The 17,326-nt window shown below is 40.4% G+C and overlaps 1 protein-coding gene across 2 annotated transcripts in view; it reads left to right on the top strand.

Annotated features, from left to right (window-relative positions):
* The first annotated feature begins 2,459 nt into the window (after nt 1–2,459).
* Nucleotides 2,460–17,326, top strand: part of cdk14 (cyclin dependent kinase 14) — a 135,762-nt gene continuing 120,895 nt past the window's right edge. For both annotated transcript variants that reach the window (XM_020091284.2, XM_020091286.2), the window contains exons 1-2: nt 2,460–2,952; nt 7,887–7,918. In XM_020091284.2, coding sequence (XP_019946843.1) covers nt 2,859–2,952; nt 7,887–7,918 — 126 coding nt within the window. In that variant the 5' untranslated portion in view covers nt 2,460–2,858. The remainder of the gene's footprint in view (nt 2,953–7,886; nt 7,919–17,326) is intronic.

Genomic DNA, 17,326 nt, shown 5'->3' with positions numbered 1-17,326 from the left:
AAGGGCTTGAACAGTCACATTAGACTCATTGGTTACAGTTGGTTTGGTGGAAGTTCAATTTCATTTTCCACACACGCTGTGAAAAAGTCTCTTTCGTCCTGTTGTCTGATGTCTAAATTTGCTTCCCTCTCCTCAGTCACTGAAGCCTGATTGGCTCCTGTCATTATTTTTTCTCCAACCTCCACCTCCTCATCCCCACCTGATCCTGCAAGTGTTGCCAATGGAAATTTCCGTCTTCCATCTGCTGCCTTTACCATCAGTGTCCACACTCCGGGCGCTTCTACCACAGTCCTCACTGGCTGGATGCCAAGATGCATCTCACCGACGGGGTCTCATCGCAAAAATCTCCCACTGTTGTGAAGATGAATACACGTTCTTACACACACACACATATTGATCTCACCTCAGTGAATTGATCTCACAAATAGTTGGGATTAACAAAGTCTACACAACCACTTATCTGGTCAAACGGTTCATTCATACATGATGTATGTATCAAGGGAAGATGCGCTTCTCATTGCTGTCTCTTACAGTTTGTCTTCAAACAGCCTCCAGGGGGTAGTTACTGCACTAGTGGAGCTCTCTGTGCTCACGCTGCCTGATTCACAGGCTGAGAAATACAGTTACCTTGCTGCCATCTGGTGCCACCACCACACACATGTTGAAGGAAATGCTTGATTCTTGTCTTCATTTGAACATAAACACCACAGGTCTGACTTTTTAATACACTGGATAATATCTTTTTTGATAAATTCCTCATAGGCATAGACATAGGCTACTTTCTCTAGTTGAGGTAAACTGTTCAATTTGTGTAAAATGTGCCACACTATAATGAAGGGCTGATTCTGAACTAATGAAGCTGCACATTTGTCTCATCTGTTATCTGCAGGGTTTGGTCAAACTAATTAGGGAGCAGTATGAAAACAATTCAGCCCTCTGCATTCCAGAGATATTTTCAGACTGCGTTGCTCTGAAACAGTCGAGGACCAGATCCAAACACTGAGACATGTTATGGGTGCCTCTGAATTACTCATGTGGCTGCTGTGGTGACTGAAGGACAGACACACACTAGCAGTTTGGGAGATGTCAGTCGGGAACATGACAAAAGCAGAAGAGAGCTCCCGAGCTCAATGCTGCAGGATTTAGATTATTGATGCAGGGTTTGGATAGCTTTGATAGCTTTAATCGCACAGGCCTCTTTAATCCCAACTATACACTGCAAATTAACTGACTAAATATGATACTGTCGTTGCTGAAACTGCAGCTGGATATTGTCAGGAGAGTTTTGGGTGAAAAGGTTTAGAAACAATAAGTTGTTGTCAGGAGAGTAAAAAATTACAGATAATCATTCTAGAATCCATTAGAAATACTGCACTTTGGTTGTTTACCTCTTCCAGCCAGCGCAGTGTGACCTTTGACCACTGAAATCATATCACTTAATCCGTGAATCTAAATTTGTGCCACATTTGTGCAAATTTGCAAGAATTCCCTTTGATAGTTGCTGATATATCACATTCGCATGTGTTGAGATGTCACAGTGATGTTGATCTTTGACCATCCTAATTAGGTCATCCCTGAGTCCAAGTTAATGTGTACTAGTTTTGAAAATATTCTCTCAAGCGGATCTTAAGATACAACATTGAAGGAAAATAAACACATAAACTGTGACCTATGTCCTTTGGCTCCAAAACTAAAATCATTTCATGCTTGAGCCCAAGAGAATGTTTGTGCCAAATGTGGAAGGATTCTCTCAAGGTGTCTCTCAGAGGTATTGCATTCACAAGGCAAACGATGTGCTTTGTCAGGCCACCATGACCTTGACCAACGACATCTCACCGGTTCATCCTGGACTCCAAGTGAATGTTTGTAGGCGTACTTTAGATATATACGTTCACAAGACAGACGGATAGATGGACAACCTGCAAACAGAATGCCTTCGACCACTGGCTGTTGCTGGAGGGGAAGCATTAAAACGATGCTGGTGTATCATAATGATGATTTCACATGTGGATTTGTTTTCATGACTGAAAACCTAAATATTTTAACAGAATGCACAAGGAGGACAAAGGAGCGGGTCACTGAGTCTTTCTGTGTTCATCTGCGTTGCCTCGATTATTTATTTTTCTTGTATTTACAAATGTCAGTTGCTGGACAGTTGTCAGCAGAAAGAGCAGCTGGTGTGTATTCAGAGCTGAAGTGAGGATAACGGTGATGGAGCTGATGTTTGGGGAATACCTCGCCCTGGGTCTTGCAGGGGGCAGCAGTTTCCAGCAGGAGCGCACACAACGACCTGGGCTGCTCATGAGCATATTCCTCCTCCTCGTGTGGGGCGGCGCTGCGTCTCTGACAGCCAGCCTCCGCAGCAAATAGAAACACGGTTCACCCCGGGACTGCTCCAATCCGCATCCAGGGCGGGGTCTGGAGGGGTCGAAACCGGAGAGAGAAATCCCAAAAATGACATCTCGGCTGCGGTGGAGCAGGGAACGACTGAGACCCTGAGGAAAGAAAGAAGTCAGAGCGAGATCTCATCTGGGGATCTTACCCCAAAACAAAAGACGCACCAGAAAGGCGCAGACCATTACGCACGGTCTCCCCGTGGATGCCTCTGCTTCAGCGCGGACTTTTATTGTCTCTTTGGAAATGTAGTTGCATTCTTGAGAAAATCTCCAGAGGACAGTTGTTCTGACTAGTTGATGAGAGAAGTGAGAGGAGCTGCGCCTCCGTTTCCTGTGTTCCGCTGCAGCAGCTGGGCTGGAGAAGCCCCGCAGCGCTGACCGAAGAGCGGTCCTCGTTCCCCGCTGCAAACCACATCCACTCCGCTGCCAGTCCTCCGCCAAAGTCGGTGGAAGAAGACGAAAATGTGCGACCTGATGCCAGCCTCCCAGCCCGCGGAGAAAATCGGCAAAATGAAAAAGTTGAGGAGAACTTTGTCCGAGAGTTTCAGGAGCATTGGTGAGTAACGGGGTGTCTTTTTTCTTTTTTCCTTCCATGAACCCATTTTCCAGCCTCTTTGTGCGGAATGTTGGTGGAGGAGCTGCCTCCAGCTGCAGCAGCTGCAGCAGAGCACACTGTTGCTTCATCCTCAGCTCATGTCTGCTCACTGAGCAGCACAGACAGGAAAGCACATCCACTTGGTCTGTCCATGTTGTCTGTAGTTCATCCTTTGTGGGACTGGCACATTCATGTGGTTAAAAATGTGATAAACTCTTCTGAGGGTAGCGTGGTTGAAAAGAAAAACATGACAAATATGCTGTTGAACTTGTGGTTTGAATGTAATCATCAAGCCACAGTTTCCCATGAATATCATTATTCATAATCTTCACCATCGTCATCATCATTATGATTCTGCTCAGTCCCAGTCCCATGTGTTAGATAATACATATATTTTCCTCAACATAAATTCTGAATTATCAGGAGGAAAATGAAATTCATCCACTGGTTGCCACATGTAGGAAATTCAGTTATTGGATGTGGTTGATTAACTGATCAGTTTAATATGAGACATAAATATATGATCAAGATTTTACCACAAATGATAATATACTATTATAATTATCATTGATTTGTTAAACCGTGTGCCACCACTTTAGCTTTTTTATGTCTTTGAAGATCTCTTAAATGCGGTTACTGAAGAATTTTACAGTGTAAAAGTCAACTCTGCAGCAGTGGTTTACAATGGATTTCTTGTTACTTATTAGCTGACATAGAAAACTGATGTATCTTCTGATATAAGCGGATATTAGTTTAAATAGTCAACATAATCTTTAACATTGCATTCCACTGTCATGTTTAGATTGTGCTTGATCTTATATATATATATTTGCACTTATTAGTACAAAAATAAAATCTACATCCGTACATCAGCTTAAATGTCCGTCTGTAAAGAAGGTGAAACAAAACAGCAAATAGTTCTTATTTGATGAATTTGTTCTTTTTAGTTGTTGTGATGAAGCTGTGTTTTACATGTTGTCAGCATGAATGTTGATTCTAAATATATGTCTGATAATAATCAATCACATTTTTATTTCCTCAGCCCATATTCACACATCACTGTTTGTCTCATAGGGCTTAAGGTGCGACATCCTCTGTTCTTAACCCTCAACATGAGTGCAGAAAAACTACGAAAAAAGAAACACATTTTAACAGGAAACACATTTTATTTTTATTGCATCGAGTCACAACATAGATCAACTCAAGACGCTATACATAGGTAGGTCGAGATCTTACAGTACCATAGAGAAACCCAATAGTTCCGACCATAAGCAAACACTTGGTAACTTTGGAGAAAAAAAACTCCAAATCAAACCTCCAAAAGAACCAGACAGGGTGGCCAGTAACACTTGTTTTAATTGTTGAATAATCCAATAATATTTTTTCAATAGAGTGATTAATTGTTCACCCCGTCAAAACAGGACATTGGGGGGAAATGCACATTCCAGTTTCCAAGAGCCTTGGGTGACGTCTTCAAAGAGCTTGTTTTGTTCGAGTAACAGTTCAAAAAGATGTTCAATGAGATATACAAAGATAATGGTTGTTGTTGTTGTAGATTATTCAATTTTTCTGAGATTACAGGAGAATGTATTGGCCACTTGTGCAGAGATCCTTTTAGGCTTCAGGGTTGAATCAGTGTGTCGGGAATAAAAAGCTGGATGCATCAGATAAGAAGTGAGTTTGGGTCAATGTTGCGTGGGAAGAAAAATTGGCATTGACTTTTTTTGCTGTGCTGACGCCCATCTCCTATTGGCCATCTCCCCGCTCATCTAAATCAACACATCTGAGCAATCGATCGGCCCCCACCCCCCGCTCTACAGATGCTTTAACAAAGCACATTGAAGAATTAGCTTTATTGTTTATGTCCTTGTGTTGATGCAACTGGTCCCAGTGGGTCAGGCTGCACCACATGTCGAATTATGACCGTGCAACAAAATGCATCATGGATTTTTATTCTAATAGCACTGATGCAGGGTTTCTGTGTGCTGGGCAGGTAGAGAGCCTTTAGTCTGACATGTGAATGTGAGCGGGGGATGTTCGGGAGGAGGACCCAGATGGATTATATGGAAATGATGGATGGTCTCAAACCCCCTTTAATACATTTTTATTAAAAGTATATAAAATGTCCTGCCCCCTGACTCACTCATTAAATAACTGTGGACTGTGTTCATTTGCTGTAATTAAGTGACTGAACAAAGCGAACAAATAACGCTACATGTATCCCTTCATCTGATAGTGATAATGTGTTCATAACAATGTTCTGCTGTTGAGGTGCCCTTGAGCAAGGCCATTAACCCCCAACTGCTTGTCAGGAGGTGCAGAGTATGGCCACGATATCAGTGTGTGGATCATTTTCAGGGTGCATCCTTGCAAAGCCATCTTAATTAGAAAGCCTATTTGTTTCCCCTCTGTTTCGTACAGTGGCCCCTAAGGACAAGAAGTAACACCAACATTTACAGAAACGCACTCCACATACAGAAATGCAGAATTCCAAAATATGTAAAAGTATTGAAAATTCATAGAACAAGAATTCCTACAACTGTATAGCAGCCCCTCAGTATAAAGTCTGCAGGAAGTCCGGATGGGCCGATGTGAGAACACAGCAGGAGAACCTCCGCAGGATTCACTGCTAGTGAGTGGAGAGAGAGTACTTGGAAGAGCAACAAGAAGGGAGGAGGCTCGATGATGTTGAGGAAGACAGAAGTTACCAGAGCACACGATCCACTGATTACACTGCAGTATGTCACAACTTCAAATAGCAGCAAAGACCTGATTGAATATTGATCTGTATCTGGCATCCACTTGTGTTGCTTTGTTGTGTCTGTCAGCTCATATGGAATAATGTGCCTTCCAATTGAATGGGATAGTGCATCAATGCTTTACTTTGTATAATATCACCTGATATGTTGAAATAGTCTACATATAAAAGACATGCAAATCCAAACTGAGAGATTTTGTTTGGAAAATGCTGATTTAATCCTTTTTAGAGCAGGACCAGAGAGAGGATGAGAGAAGATGAGGAGAGAGCAGAGGTGGGGGGGGGGGGGAGTGTGACAGACAGATGAGACACCAACAGAGAGAGAGAGTTAGTGGGGAGGTGAAGAAGAGGAGAGCATCAGACAGACAGAGCAGGCACAGTAGTCACAGTTCAAAGCAGCACAGTGTCTCACCTCTTATATTTATTTAACTCCGTGAGAATCTAAAGATTTCTGCACTGTGCTCAGCCCCTGATGTGTCAGTATCCTAACAATGGCTCTGGTAACACAACACAATGATCAGGAGGTGTGAACAAAGGCGTTTCTGTGATTCTGGGTGAATATGAATGAATATGTTTCACTGTGACGTTATGGTGCCAAGAAATCGCTCCAGCAGGAAACTGTATTTTGAATAAATGGTATCAAATGTTTAACATAGTGAACCCTTGATGGGCACATTTTGTTTTCTGTGGACTGAGCCAGGTGTGCCATTCCTAAGCGAAAAGGCATATTCCTGAAAATTAATTGAATTATAACTTTTGGTTTCTGACACCAGTAAATAATTCTGTCCACACAGTGCGACGGCTCATCAAAGTCTTGATGTTTTGGTAGTTTAACTATGCCATAGCAAGCACAGGGAGAATCACACAGCATCATTAAACTATCCTCAAAGTTTTTACCGTTCTTGAAATCCACTTAACAGTGGGAATCTTTAGCTGTGCATGTAGCTCTGCTCGTAGCTTGTATAACAATCTTCAACACAATCATTGTAACATTTTTATAAAACTATCATTAACATATCTCGCAATATCACTTTTGTAGGGATAATTGTACATTCTGTGGGCTTGTGGAGGCTTTTTTCCTCCGTCTGATCTGTTTGGCTGAAAAAACTATTGAGATGACATTTTATGGGAGATCCTGATTATGCAGTTTTGTGTGGAAAAAATCTTAATAACCAGGTTTAATGGAAACGGTTAGGAACATGGTTTTGGACAAGCTTTGGACAAATGGTTCTAACTTCCACAGTTGGGCATCGAGTTTAAGGTTAATACATCCAACATGACCTCTAGCTCTGTTCGCTGAGTGCATTTGGCCAGTAACACTCCACTGATTTGTGAATATTGCAGAGCAGCACAATGCGAACACACAATACATGATGTGCAGCTGCAACCATTCATTGAATAAACAGTGATAAAAATGCTTTGATGAAGCCATTTATTTGATCGCATTAACTCATCTTATGTTTGACCCTCAAAAGCCTGTGATCACAAGACATTATCAAAATACAGGTCACATGTTAAAGTGTCACTCCATTATATTTTTGAGCAGAATTAATACTTGACATCCTGCCTCTGCCTGCTGCTCCACCCCTCACCTGAACACTGTTCATGTGTGAACGGTAAACTCCAGAGAAAGTCCGGACCAAATTCTCAGGAGGTCATGTCTAAGAATGACTTACATTTCCTTTGGAGGATTAACTGACTGTCACATTACAGTCACACATCAGTTGTATCGATCATCAGATGAAGAAGAGATATGATCATAGAATTCTTGACACATTTGCATTAACAATTCAGCTCTCTCCCTCTTCACAAAGATCCCAGTTTTTACTTCTACATTTAAGTTTACAAAGTTTCTGCTCGGGTAGAGTATGTCAGCATGTTACAAAATCTCCGGCCTAATGAAACTCCATGTTGAGAGTTAAGTTGGGAAAGTTGTCATGTGCACCAGTGAACTCCTCCTCAGCTCAAATCTCACCAGCAGCCACACCGCTTCGATGAGCACAGCATGAATTCCTGACAATTTTCGGCACGGCGAGGAGGTTGTGTGCCGCGTTGCATCTCCACCACGAGACATTTTAGTTTGTTAATTGTCGTTGCAGCCAGTGTTTGATTATCTCTTTCTCCTTTTTTTTTCCAGCTTTCAAGAAAGAAGACAGCGGCTTTGATGAGGTAGGTTGAACACAACTGAATATCTGCTGTGCTTGTGACATCACCGGCCCAGTTTCAGGGCTATGACACCACAGTGTTTTACACCACAATTATTCATCAGGGTCTTGCTGGTAAGATGTTGTCAAAACATTCTGCACCGCACTTGATTTCTTTGCGGATGGTGATGTAGCTCAGTGGGTATGCTGCGTAATATATTCATGTGTGGAACACGGTGGGTTCCCCTCTCATACCAGAGACGTCACCATCGCAGTGCTTCTCTGCCCTGACAAATGAGACATCCGCTAATGCACCAGCCACACTCCCTCTGTATGAGTGCACCCATGGGCCCAACCTTGTTTCACATTGTACTCACTGTCCTAAAGTGATAATTGACTGTAACAAAATGGTCAAATGGTTTCCTCGTGCTCTCTTTGAGCAGCTACAGTGCCACACTGCTGCATCAGTCTCCACGTTTCTACTCTTCTACGCAGTGCAGTGTTATGCAGGGACATTGGTACAAAAACAGCCTTGATCCCCTGACACATTCTGAGTTTGTAATTCAAATGAAATGGATGATGTGTCGTGTGAAAGAGCCAAGTGGACATTCTATAAAAAACTGTTTAGCATTTAAATATCACTCCAAATTGACAGTACAGTTAAGAGATGAGGATTTACTGTAGTTTTCAATTGTTCACTACTACAAATGGTAGCATTTGTGTGACTTTGCTATAGAGTTGCAACAATAGTTTGAAATTGAACACAGAAAGAAATTTTGCTTAATTTCTATTTTACATCACTTTAATGCTTTTTTAAATTTTTTATTATTTAACTAGTGTTTGACTGTGTGACATCACATGTGTGAGACATTGGCCTTGTAAAGTTCCCTGATCACAACAACTCCTGGGAAATATTTCTCTACTGTTCAGTCGCTAGCTATGTTCAATGTTTGATGTTTGAATTCATTTTATCATGTTTTCTTTGTCTCTGTGCTGCCGACACCCAGTAGCCAGAGGCGTTACGTTTGCATGTTGTCTATCCATCCATCCAATTCTTGTGAATGCCTTTTGGACATTTCTTCAAAGTTGCCTTAAACATTCACTTGAATTCAAGGATGAGCTGAATCAATTTCAAAGGTCAAGGTCACTCTGACCTCATAAAGCAAATGTTTTCACTTCGTTTCATCTAAATTTTATGAATTGTAGTTTTCTTTACCACAGAAAAGGCTCTTTATATTCAAATACTTTTTATTTACATCGAGGGGACCCTCTCTATGGAGGCTGCCATGTTTTTTACATTAGTCCAGACTGGACAATCTAAACACCTTTTGAGTTTTTATGACAACTGAAGGCTACCACAGTTTTTTTTTCATGTTTTGAAGGAGAGGGTGAAGTGAGGGGTGTTCAGCTGCAACATGCAATTTCAACACTATATATCACAAAATTCTACACACTGTACCTTTAAATGCAGCTTTAGATCGTGAGACTCAATATGGAATCAAGACATGCTTGAAGATGCTTTTAGGAGTGGGCAATAAAATAAGATAAAAACATTCAATATCAGACATGGTTGTGTTTCATGGTTTTTCCCCAATCTTGTAAACCTGACACAAATCAAAATGTGATTAGTGATGATGGTGATATAAAGCAACCTGGAATATTAAACCCCTCAGTGTTAATGCTGTGAAAAAAATCACTGATGCATGACATATTAACGTTGCCTCGCAGTATATGTACGGTTAGATTAATGCTCATGTTTTACGTTGGTTACTATTGATTATACCCATTTTATCCTGTACATTATTTGAATTGTCTCACGAGCACTGGGGTGGTGTTACTATGCAGACCATTGATTCCTCTCACGTTCTCACAGTCTGCTGTCGTCGTAGGAGTCTGGCTGATGAGGCAGTCGATAGGTTTGAGTATACTGGGATGTTGGATTTGTGTTGAAAGGGAAATCCTGCCTGGTAGCTCTTTAGACTCAAAGTAACAGCGTATTGTCTGAAATGAGGCAGCGGTATCCCTTCATGAATAAGTGATGAGACAGCAGCATGCTTTGTGTTGATGTTGCAGACATGTCTGTGCTGTGGTTGGTCGGTAGGTACTTACACTAACCGCTGTGATTCAATTGTTGTGGAATTTTCTCAGTTCCAGCTCAGGAAGTCAACTCCGTTCTTAATGTTGCCTGTGAAGCCATGATCGTTGGGGTCATTTTATCCAACCTGCTCATTGAGCCAATAATTTGAATCGATTATATAACCAGCAGGGGGCAGTGGTAAGCACTGTTGGCTTATACATTTACTTCCTTCAAAGACCTTCAGCTTTACAAGAGACTTTGCATTGAATTGTGTTTTAAGGGTTGTTTGTATCTACGTGCGAGTCCCGTGAGGCTAGCGACTTCTCCAGTGTCTAGTGTACCCCGCCTCTCACCAAATGTCAGCTGGGAATTGGCTCCTACCTTGTGACCCTCAAAAGATGAGTGGTGTAGATAATGGATGTAATCAGACGTATTGGCAGCAATTAAGAGCTGGATCTTTCAAGGTGACTCAGAGATCAGTTAGCCTGACAGTCAGAAACAAAGGCAAATGGTTCCTGCCATTATGTGTTTTCTCTGCTCTATTTTTGAACTGCAGTTAACAATTATTTTCAGTATTGATTCATTTTCTGCCGATGTTCTCGCTTCATGGTATAAAACAGAGGGAAACATTCCTGTCACAATGAAAGGATTTCTGTTCCATTTGACAAACGTTCACATCAGAGCAAGTGGAATGAAGGAATATTTTACATCCTTCAGCTTCACCTTGCGCCAATCGACTGATTTACTTATAGTCTCACCAGATGTTTTCTGGATTTTTTTTGAGCAAATGTCATTATAAAACAACCTTGACAGACAGATATTAGTGTTTCTAGGCTGACACCGATACCCTGATATCGATATATAAGTTAAATAACATTATTAGAAATATGTGCTTTTTGGTAATTAAAGAATTGTCAAAGATTGGGACATTCAATAATTAGAAATGAAATATTTTCAAATGACCTGATATCAGGTACTCTGATGTGATAGAAAAACTGCTAACCAGTTGATTGTCAGGGCAGCATATGTGTACTGTATCGGCACCTCCAAGAAACCAACACTGTTCACAGTAATGACATCCCTGAAATACATTGAGGCCTTTCACCATTATCTACTTACAGCTCTGTGAAACCTGACATAAGCAGCACGGTGTTGTTTCCGCTCCAGCTGATTTCTTGTGTCAGTTCTTCACTGTGACTGGAGCTCTTACACTGCAGCCTCAGCTGTAGTGTGAAGGTGTTGATGGAATGCTGCATTATGACAGTTTTCTCACTGACTGAACTTTGGAAAAGTCTCTATTTTAGTTGACAAAGGGTCATAAGAGAGCTCCAATATCACAGAGGTCACATATATTTGTCAAGTTTCCTGTGCTTATTTATAAAAGAAGCTAGTATCCCATGGTCTTGTTAAGGACGGGACTTTTGTGGTGAAACAACATGAAGCAGACCATTTCTAGACGTCAGTGCCATGGGAATTATCCGGGCAATTGGCTATAAATGGGCCTTTCTGCTTTGGAAGAATGTAAAGAATCTGAGGGGAAAAAGACTCCTTCCTGTCCTGCAACACGATGCTTGTCGGAAAGTAGATAATGGTGTGCAGCTACAGTATGTGGACATATAGGAGTGTGATGGTTTATGCTTTCATACCTCCTGTCTGCCTGAGAGAAGCAGACAGACTCAGAGAACTTGTTTTCTACTGGTGCCGGTTGAGCTGATGATCATTTATCATGGTGAAGAGGAAACTATGTGACTGTTTAAACCATAAAGATGGCTGATCAAACTGAGAGGCAGCAGCCTACACTCAGACATCAGGAGACGTTTCTGAAGTTTTTTATTGCCTTATTGTATTTCAAGATTTTGCATTGAACACATAATACATAGTTCTGTGTTAGAGACAAAGGGGTCCTGTAATGGTGTAGTTGTTGTAAACTTGGATCCATCTAAGAGGAAATAAGTTCTGTTATATCATTGAGCTTGGAAATCAATCTGAAACACAAATCTTTTTTTCCTCTTGGTAGCATAGATTTTGATGAGTGCCAACAAAGAAAAGTCTAGTCTTGTTTTTACTGCTGCAAAAAATGTATTAGGATGGAAGGCGGCATGCTCCGCAACAACACTGTCTCAGTGACAGGCAGAGTTGGAAAGTTATATCTCACTATATTTGCACTACAAGAAAGTTGTACTTATGTAACAAAATATGTACAAAATACAGTATAAGTACTTAATGGATGAGGTGTAAAGATAATTGTTTTTCTCTTTTTAAATCTATCCATCCATCCATCCAGTTTAACAAGCTCATATTATTTAGGTAATGTGTACAGTAAATCGTTTGAAACCGGGTGTTTGAGGGTAAACTTGCTTGGGCAAAGAGAGATGAGGTGTAATGTAATGTGACCATTAAACGATTTAATACAAATACACCTCTCCCTGGATGTGCGGGTCACTGCAGCACATCAATCAACAGCAGGCAACCTTTCCTGAATACTCGCAAGGACTTTTCACACATACGGTGTGCTAGTGTTAGTGCATTGGTGGATAATGTAATGTAGTGGTGAGTGAAGACGGTTACACAGCCCAGAGACGTTTGAACTGAAGACGGTTTTATTTTTCAAGGACTGTTCTGCCACAAAATCTGACCAGGGAAGGAAATCTCGATTTGAGTTTGTAAACAGATATGATAACATCAGGAGCTCTTCTCCTTCTCTCCTCCTCCGTTTGCCTCAGTTTCTAACTGAAACAGGAATTGTAACCTGATTTGCTTCATGTAAATCTTGCGGTAAGAAATGACATGAGACATCAGGAATTTCCTATCAGCCATCTTTGAATCTTTGTTCTCTTTATCGTGTGCTCTCACTCTTTGTTGCTCTCCATGTTGTCTTTGTCTCACACACAATATTCATTATCTATTCTCAGTCCAATTGAAGCAACAATATTTTTATGTTTGGTGTCAGAATCAAGAATTAATGCAATGAATGTGTTCCTTAATTAATGGAAGGCCTTGGGAATCCATTAAAAGCAAAATGCTGTCATTTGTTTTTTTAATCTGCACTTCTGTGTCATGAATCTTGCTGCACTCATCAGTTTTTGTCTCAGTATGGAATTATATTGTTCACTGGTTTCCAATGAAGGATTAGAGTAGACCACACTGTTAATTTTAATTGTTTTATTACCTTTAAAGACAGAAAATCACATCCATCGTCTATGTTTAACTGAGAAATCAGACCCAAAACTCTTCCTTTCCCAGTGAAAAGCTTATTTAACATGCTTTGTATTTAACTTGTCATTATAACCGCGTTTCTCTGTGAATATGTTGTTGAAGGCCAAATTCAGTTTGTTGCTGCATTACTGCCAAATAAACACTGGAAAAATAGTTGCTGTGGGAACCGTTGCTGCACTGTTGTCTTCAATCAGTTGGTTAAGGGGGAAAAAAGCCATGTTTTAAAACTATATTATATTTCCTTTTCATAGGACTCTCAAAGTTTATTATCAAAGAAACAAAACGGTCTCTTCTGTAATTAAAAAAAAAGATCTTTATTAGAGTTCCATTAATTAATTAATTAAACTTAGTTTAGTTTAATTCTGACTAACGCACTAGAACCCAACCAGTAAATCCATCAGCCAGGCTGTAGTATTATTTGATATCACGTCATTACAGATATTGTGTATTGGCTTATATTTTAGCCAATAAATGGCATAAAATAAAAGTATGAAATATGAAATATATTTGCTTTGAAAAAACGTAACCAAATATTTTCAGCTGTACAATCTTCAGCCAATAAATGTATTGGTCACAGTTATTAAAAACACCCTATATAACTTTTAGCAATAAATTACAATATAAGTGTATTCAATATCAACATTAAAAAAACAACATGTTGCGATGAAGCTAATATAATGATTGGAATTTTCAGCTCTTCTCCTGTTTCATCGCAGCTGTCTGAAATCTGGTCCATACATGTATCGTGTTTTTTTTCACTCTCTGATCATTTTTCAGCTGCAGCATGAAACTGTTTTGTTAAGTTTGAAATTACCAGAAAAGGTCAGGGACTGCATCTAAATTGATTTAATTTAGAAATACTGCTAGTTTGTTTTCATAAGTTTGTGTGTGTGTGTGTGTGTGTGTGTGTGTGTGTGTGTGTGTGTGTGTGTGTGTGTGTGTGTGTGGAGAGACACAATGCATCTCTTCAAATTGATTTTGTCTGGTTGAAGTTCTATTACCACTCCTTATTTTGAGGGCTTTGAAATTTCCAACACAATCAGTGTGGTGCATAACATGCCCTGAAATAACAAAGCGAAGGCTGCTGATGAAAGCTCTCTCTGGTTATCATTATGCAAATCCATTGGCTTTTATATGCTACATGGTCATGGATGTAAACCTGGACTTAAATTCCATATAGTGCGGAGCTAAGGAGCAGGAGAAATGAGTGTGGAGGAGGAGAAAAGGCATTAGGACCTATCAGATGAATCAGCAGAGATGAAGGACCTCTGATGAATGAGATGGGTTGAAGGCAGTTCCACGTGCGGAGTGGATCACATTGTGGTGTTGATTAGAGTGGAATCGCTTTCACCAGTGATGGAATTGTTTTCGCTCAGATCATTGCATCTTACCTTTCCACATGTCGAATTCCAGTCCGTCCATTGTATTCAGACCCACAGCTCATGTTTAGTTGCATCCTCCATTAAAGACTCAATTATTTCCGATTTCCATTATGTTGAATGTTGAGATAACGTAGAATGGGGTAGGGCTGGGCGATATGGAAAAATCATCTTATCACAATCATGTTTTTGTATCAATTGGGATTGATATATATGACCATATAAAGCAAATCACTATTTCTGTAATATCTGCTTCAGATGGTAAAAAGGATTAGTGGTAATACCTGTCTTCTTTTCAACAATGTCCTTGTTTGGCTGGCTGTCCTCATCTTATGAACCCATGAGCCTTTAATGTCCACTACAGAAGAGACATAGCTCAATCTTTTGAGCCTGTGTCCGTTGGGGTGTCTTCTCTGGTAACGCTGTCACTCTAGTTTTTGTTAACATTTTCTTTTATCTCGCTCCCACTCCTGACGTACTCGTGTGCACGGCGGCAGTAGCCTGAACATCAGCACGTGTGCTTCTGCTGGTTGAACCCTCACGGGTTTAAAATAGTTTCTGCATTCGAGTCTGCTGAGGCAAGGCAAGTTTATTTGTATAGCCCATTTCAACAACAAGGGAATTTGAAGTGCTTTACATAAAATATAAAAGACATCATGACAAATTGTAAAAGCAACATAAGCCAATACAAGACAATACTGAGAGTTAGTACTCGTTTTGGTCCCATGTTAATGCCCATGGTTCCATTCATACTAAGATAAGGGTATGTGTCTGTAAGGCGTTTAACTCATGCTTACCACATCCAGTAGGTGGATATATTATACCTGGAGCATGAGTAGTCAGCACGTACAGTTTGGCGGGTTCACAAAAACTGAAGGAAGACAGCTCAATCAGGAGGGATTGCATTGCGTTCATACACCGCAAGCAACAGGCAGCCTCTGCACGCTCTAGCTAAGAATATAATACATATCAGATCACTACTATCAGATGCTTGTTGTCACATCTAAGCCTCAACATTTGCAGCCTGTGGCATGTCAACCTGCTAACTAGCAGAGGATTAGAATGAGCTGCAGGTCACAGTCTACACTCTACAGCCAGGAATTCACACAGATCCTCATGCTGTGCTTTTAATATAAGCCTGCGGTCAGTCAATTCAAAAAGCCTCTTGTAATAGAAAATAAATGTCTTAGTGAGTCAGAATGAGATAGTGAGTCTTGTTGAGAAATGATAAATATTGGTTTTTCAATATTTTAATGTTTAAAAAGGAAGTTGTTTCAATGTCTTATCTTTACACATAACTCCCAGACTCCACAACTTTGTTATTATACTGTTGCCTCAGCTGCATGGTTGATTCGTTGCCAGTCTCCATAGAATTCAACTGATGCCTGGCTCTCTTCCATCAGGCCTATGGAGAGACAATCAGAGTGTGATTGATCGCAGCAGTCTCACTGTATAGGAGAATTTGTCAAACAGCAAGCCTGGGAGCTCTGAGCTGTCAGCAGCAACCTTTGACTCCTGCGCTTGCTTGGAGATAGTGGTCCCCTGAATATATAGCACAGTATTGAATATCTAATGGAGTTTAGACTCTGTGCATGGTGGTTGAACACTCAGCAGTTTTAATTCAATCCAATTTTATTTTATTTGTGTTGTGCAAAATCCCAATAGCACTTTACATAGTCAGAGAGGCCCAACAGTTCCCACAATGAGCAAACTCTTTGAGACAGTGGAGAGAAAACACCCCCTTTAACAGGAAGAAACCTCAACAGAGCCAGGCTGAGTGTGGGGGGGCATCTGCTTCCACCGGTTAGTTTGAGAGGTGAGAAATAGGGGAGATAAAGAAAAGAGAGAGACCAGGATCAGTTGTGTAACTGTTGTATTTAAACAATGTTTATTTAATTTGATAAAGCAACTAGTTGAAAAAATAACAAGTAGATTAACTGATAGTGTTGCTGCTTCTTGAAAACAACATATAGATTCAAGACATTCTTTTTAATATTATACTTTTTTTTTTCTGATCCAACGCTGCAAACTAACTGTCACAATTTGATTTTCAGTCATTCATCGATTAATTTAAAATCCCAGTGCTTATAAATGGACCTTTACGTGTTTATTTTCTCTGATTTACTGACAGAGAAAAATACCCTTTTATAACTTTTAATTTGATGAGTTGGTAATTTCAACATTTTTCCCAAAAGAAAATTATCTGAGATACACTGAAATACCTGAATTACTGGAGATCGGTCTTACTCAGCTGGTTGATGTACAGTGAGCTTTATAAACTTCCATTTTTACCATTAAGGGGCAGTAAAGTGTCCTCTTTACTTGACTCTAGAAGTGATGGCAATTCTGTTCATCAGGGTTCACCCTCCTAACAATTTCCCCTCGTAAAAAAATGAACATTGACGGTGTCAGACAGGAACATGTCAGCAATGGACCAACTGGATGAAATCAGACGTTTGAAACAAACGTGACATCAGTGTTTATTAGTCTAAGGTCAGTCACCAGATGCCACTGCAGACCTGGATCAGTGTATGTTTTGCTCTGTGTGTGAAAATAAATCCAAGCTGCTCCGTGTTCCCTCTTGTTTGACCTCTTGGCTCTTCTCTCATTTTCTCTAATTTTCCCTGAACTGCATGAAGATATTGATAGATGCCTCTCTGCTGGGTGTGGTGTGGTATGGTGTGTGTATATATGTGTGTGTTTGTGTGTGTGTGTGTGTGCGTGCACCACATCATGCTACTGCCAAAGAAACGACACTCCA

Source organism: Paralichthys olivaceus, chromosome 13, assembly GCF_024713975.1.
Source record: "Paralichthys olivaceus isolate ysfri-2021 chromosome 13, ASM2471397v2, whole genome shotgun sequence".
Classification (NCBI taxonomy): Eukaryota; Metazoa; Chordata; class Actinopteri; order Pleuronectiformes; family Paralichthyidae; genus Paralichthys; species Paralichthys olivaceus.
The sequence above is the reverse complement of the archived record's forward strand: the minus strand, read 5'-3'. Positions and strand labels throughout refer to the sequence as shown.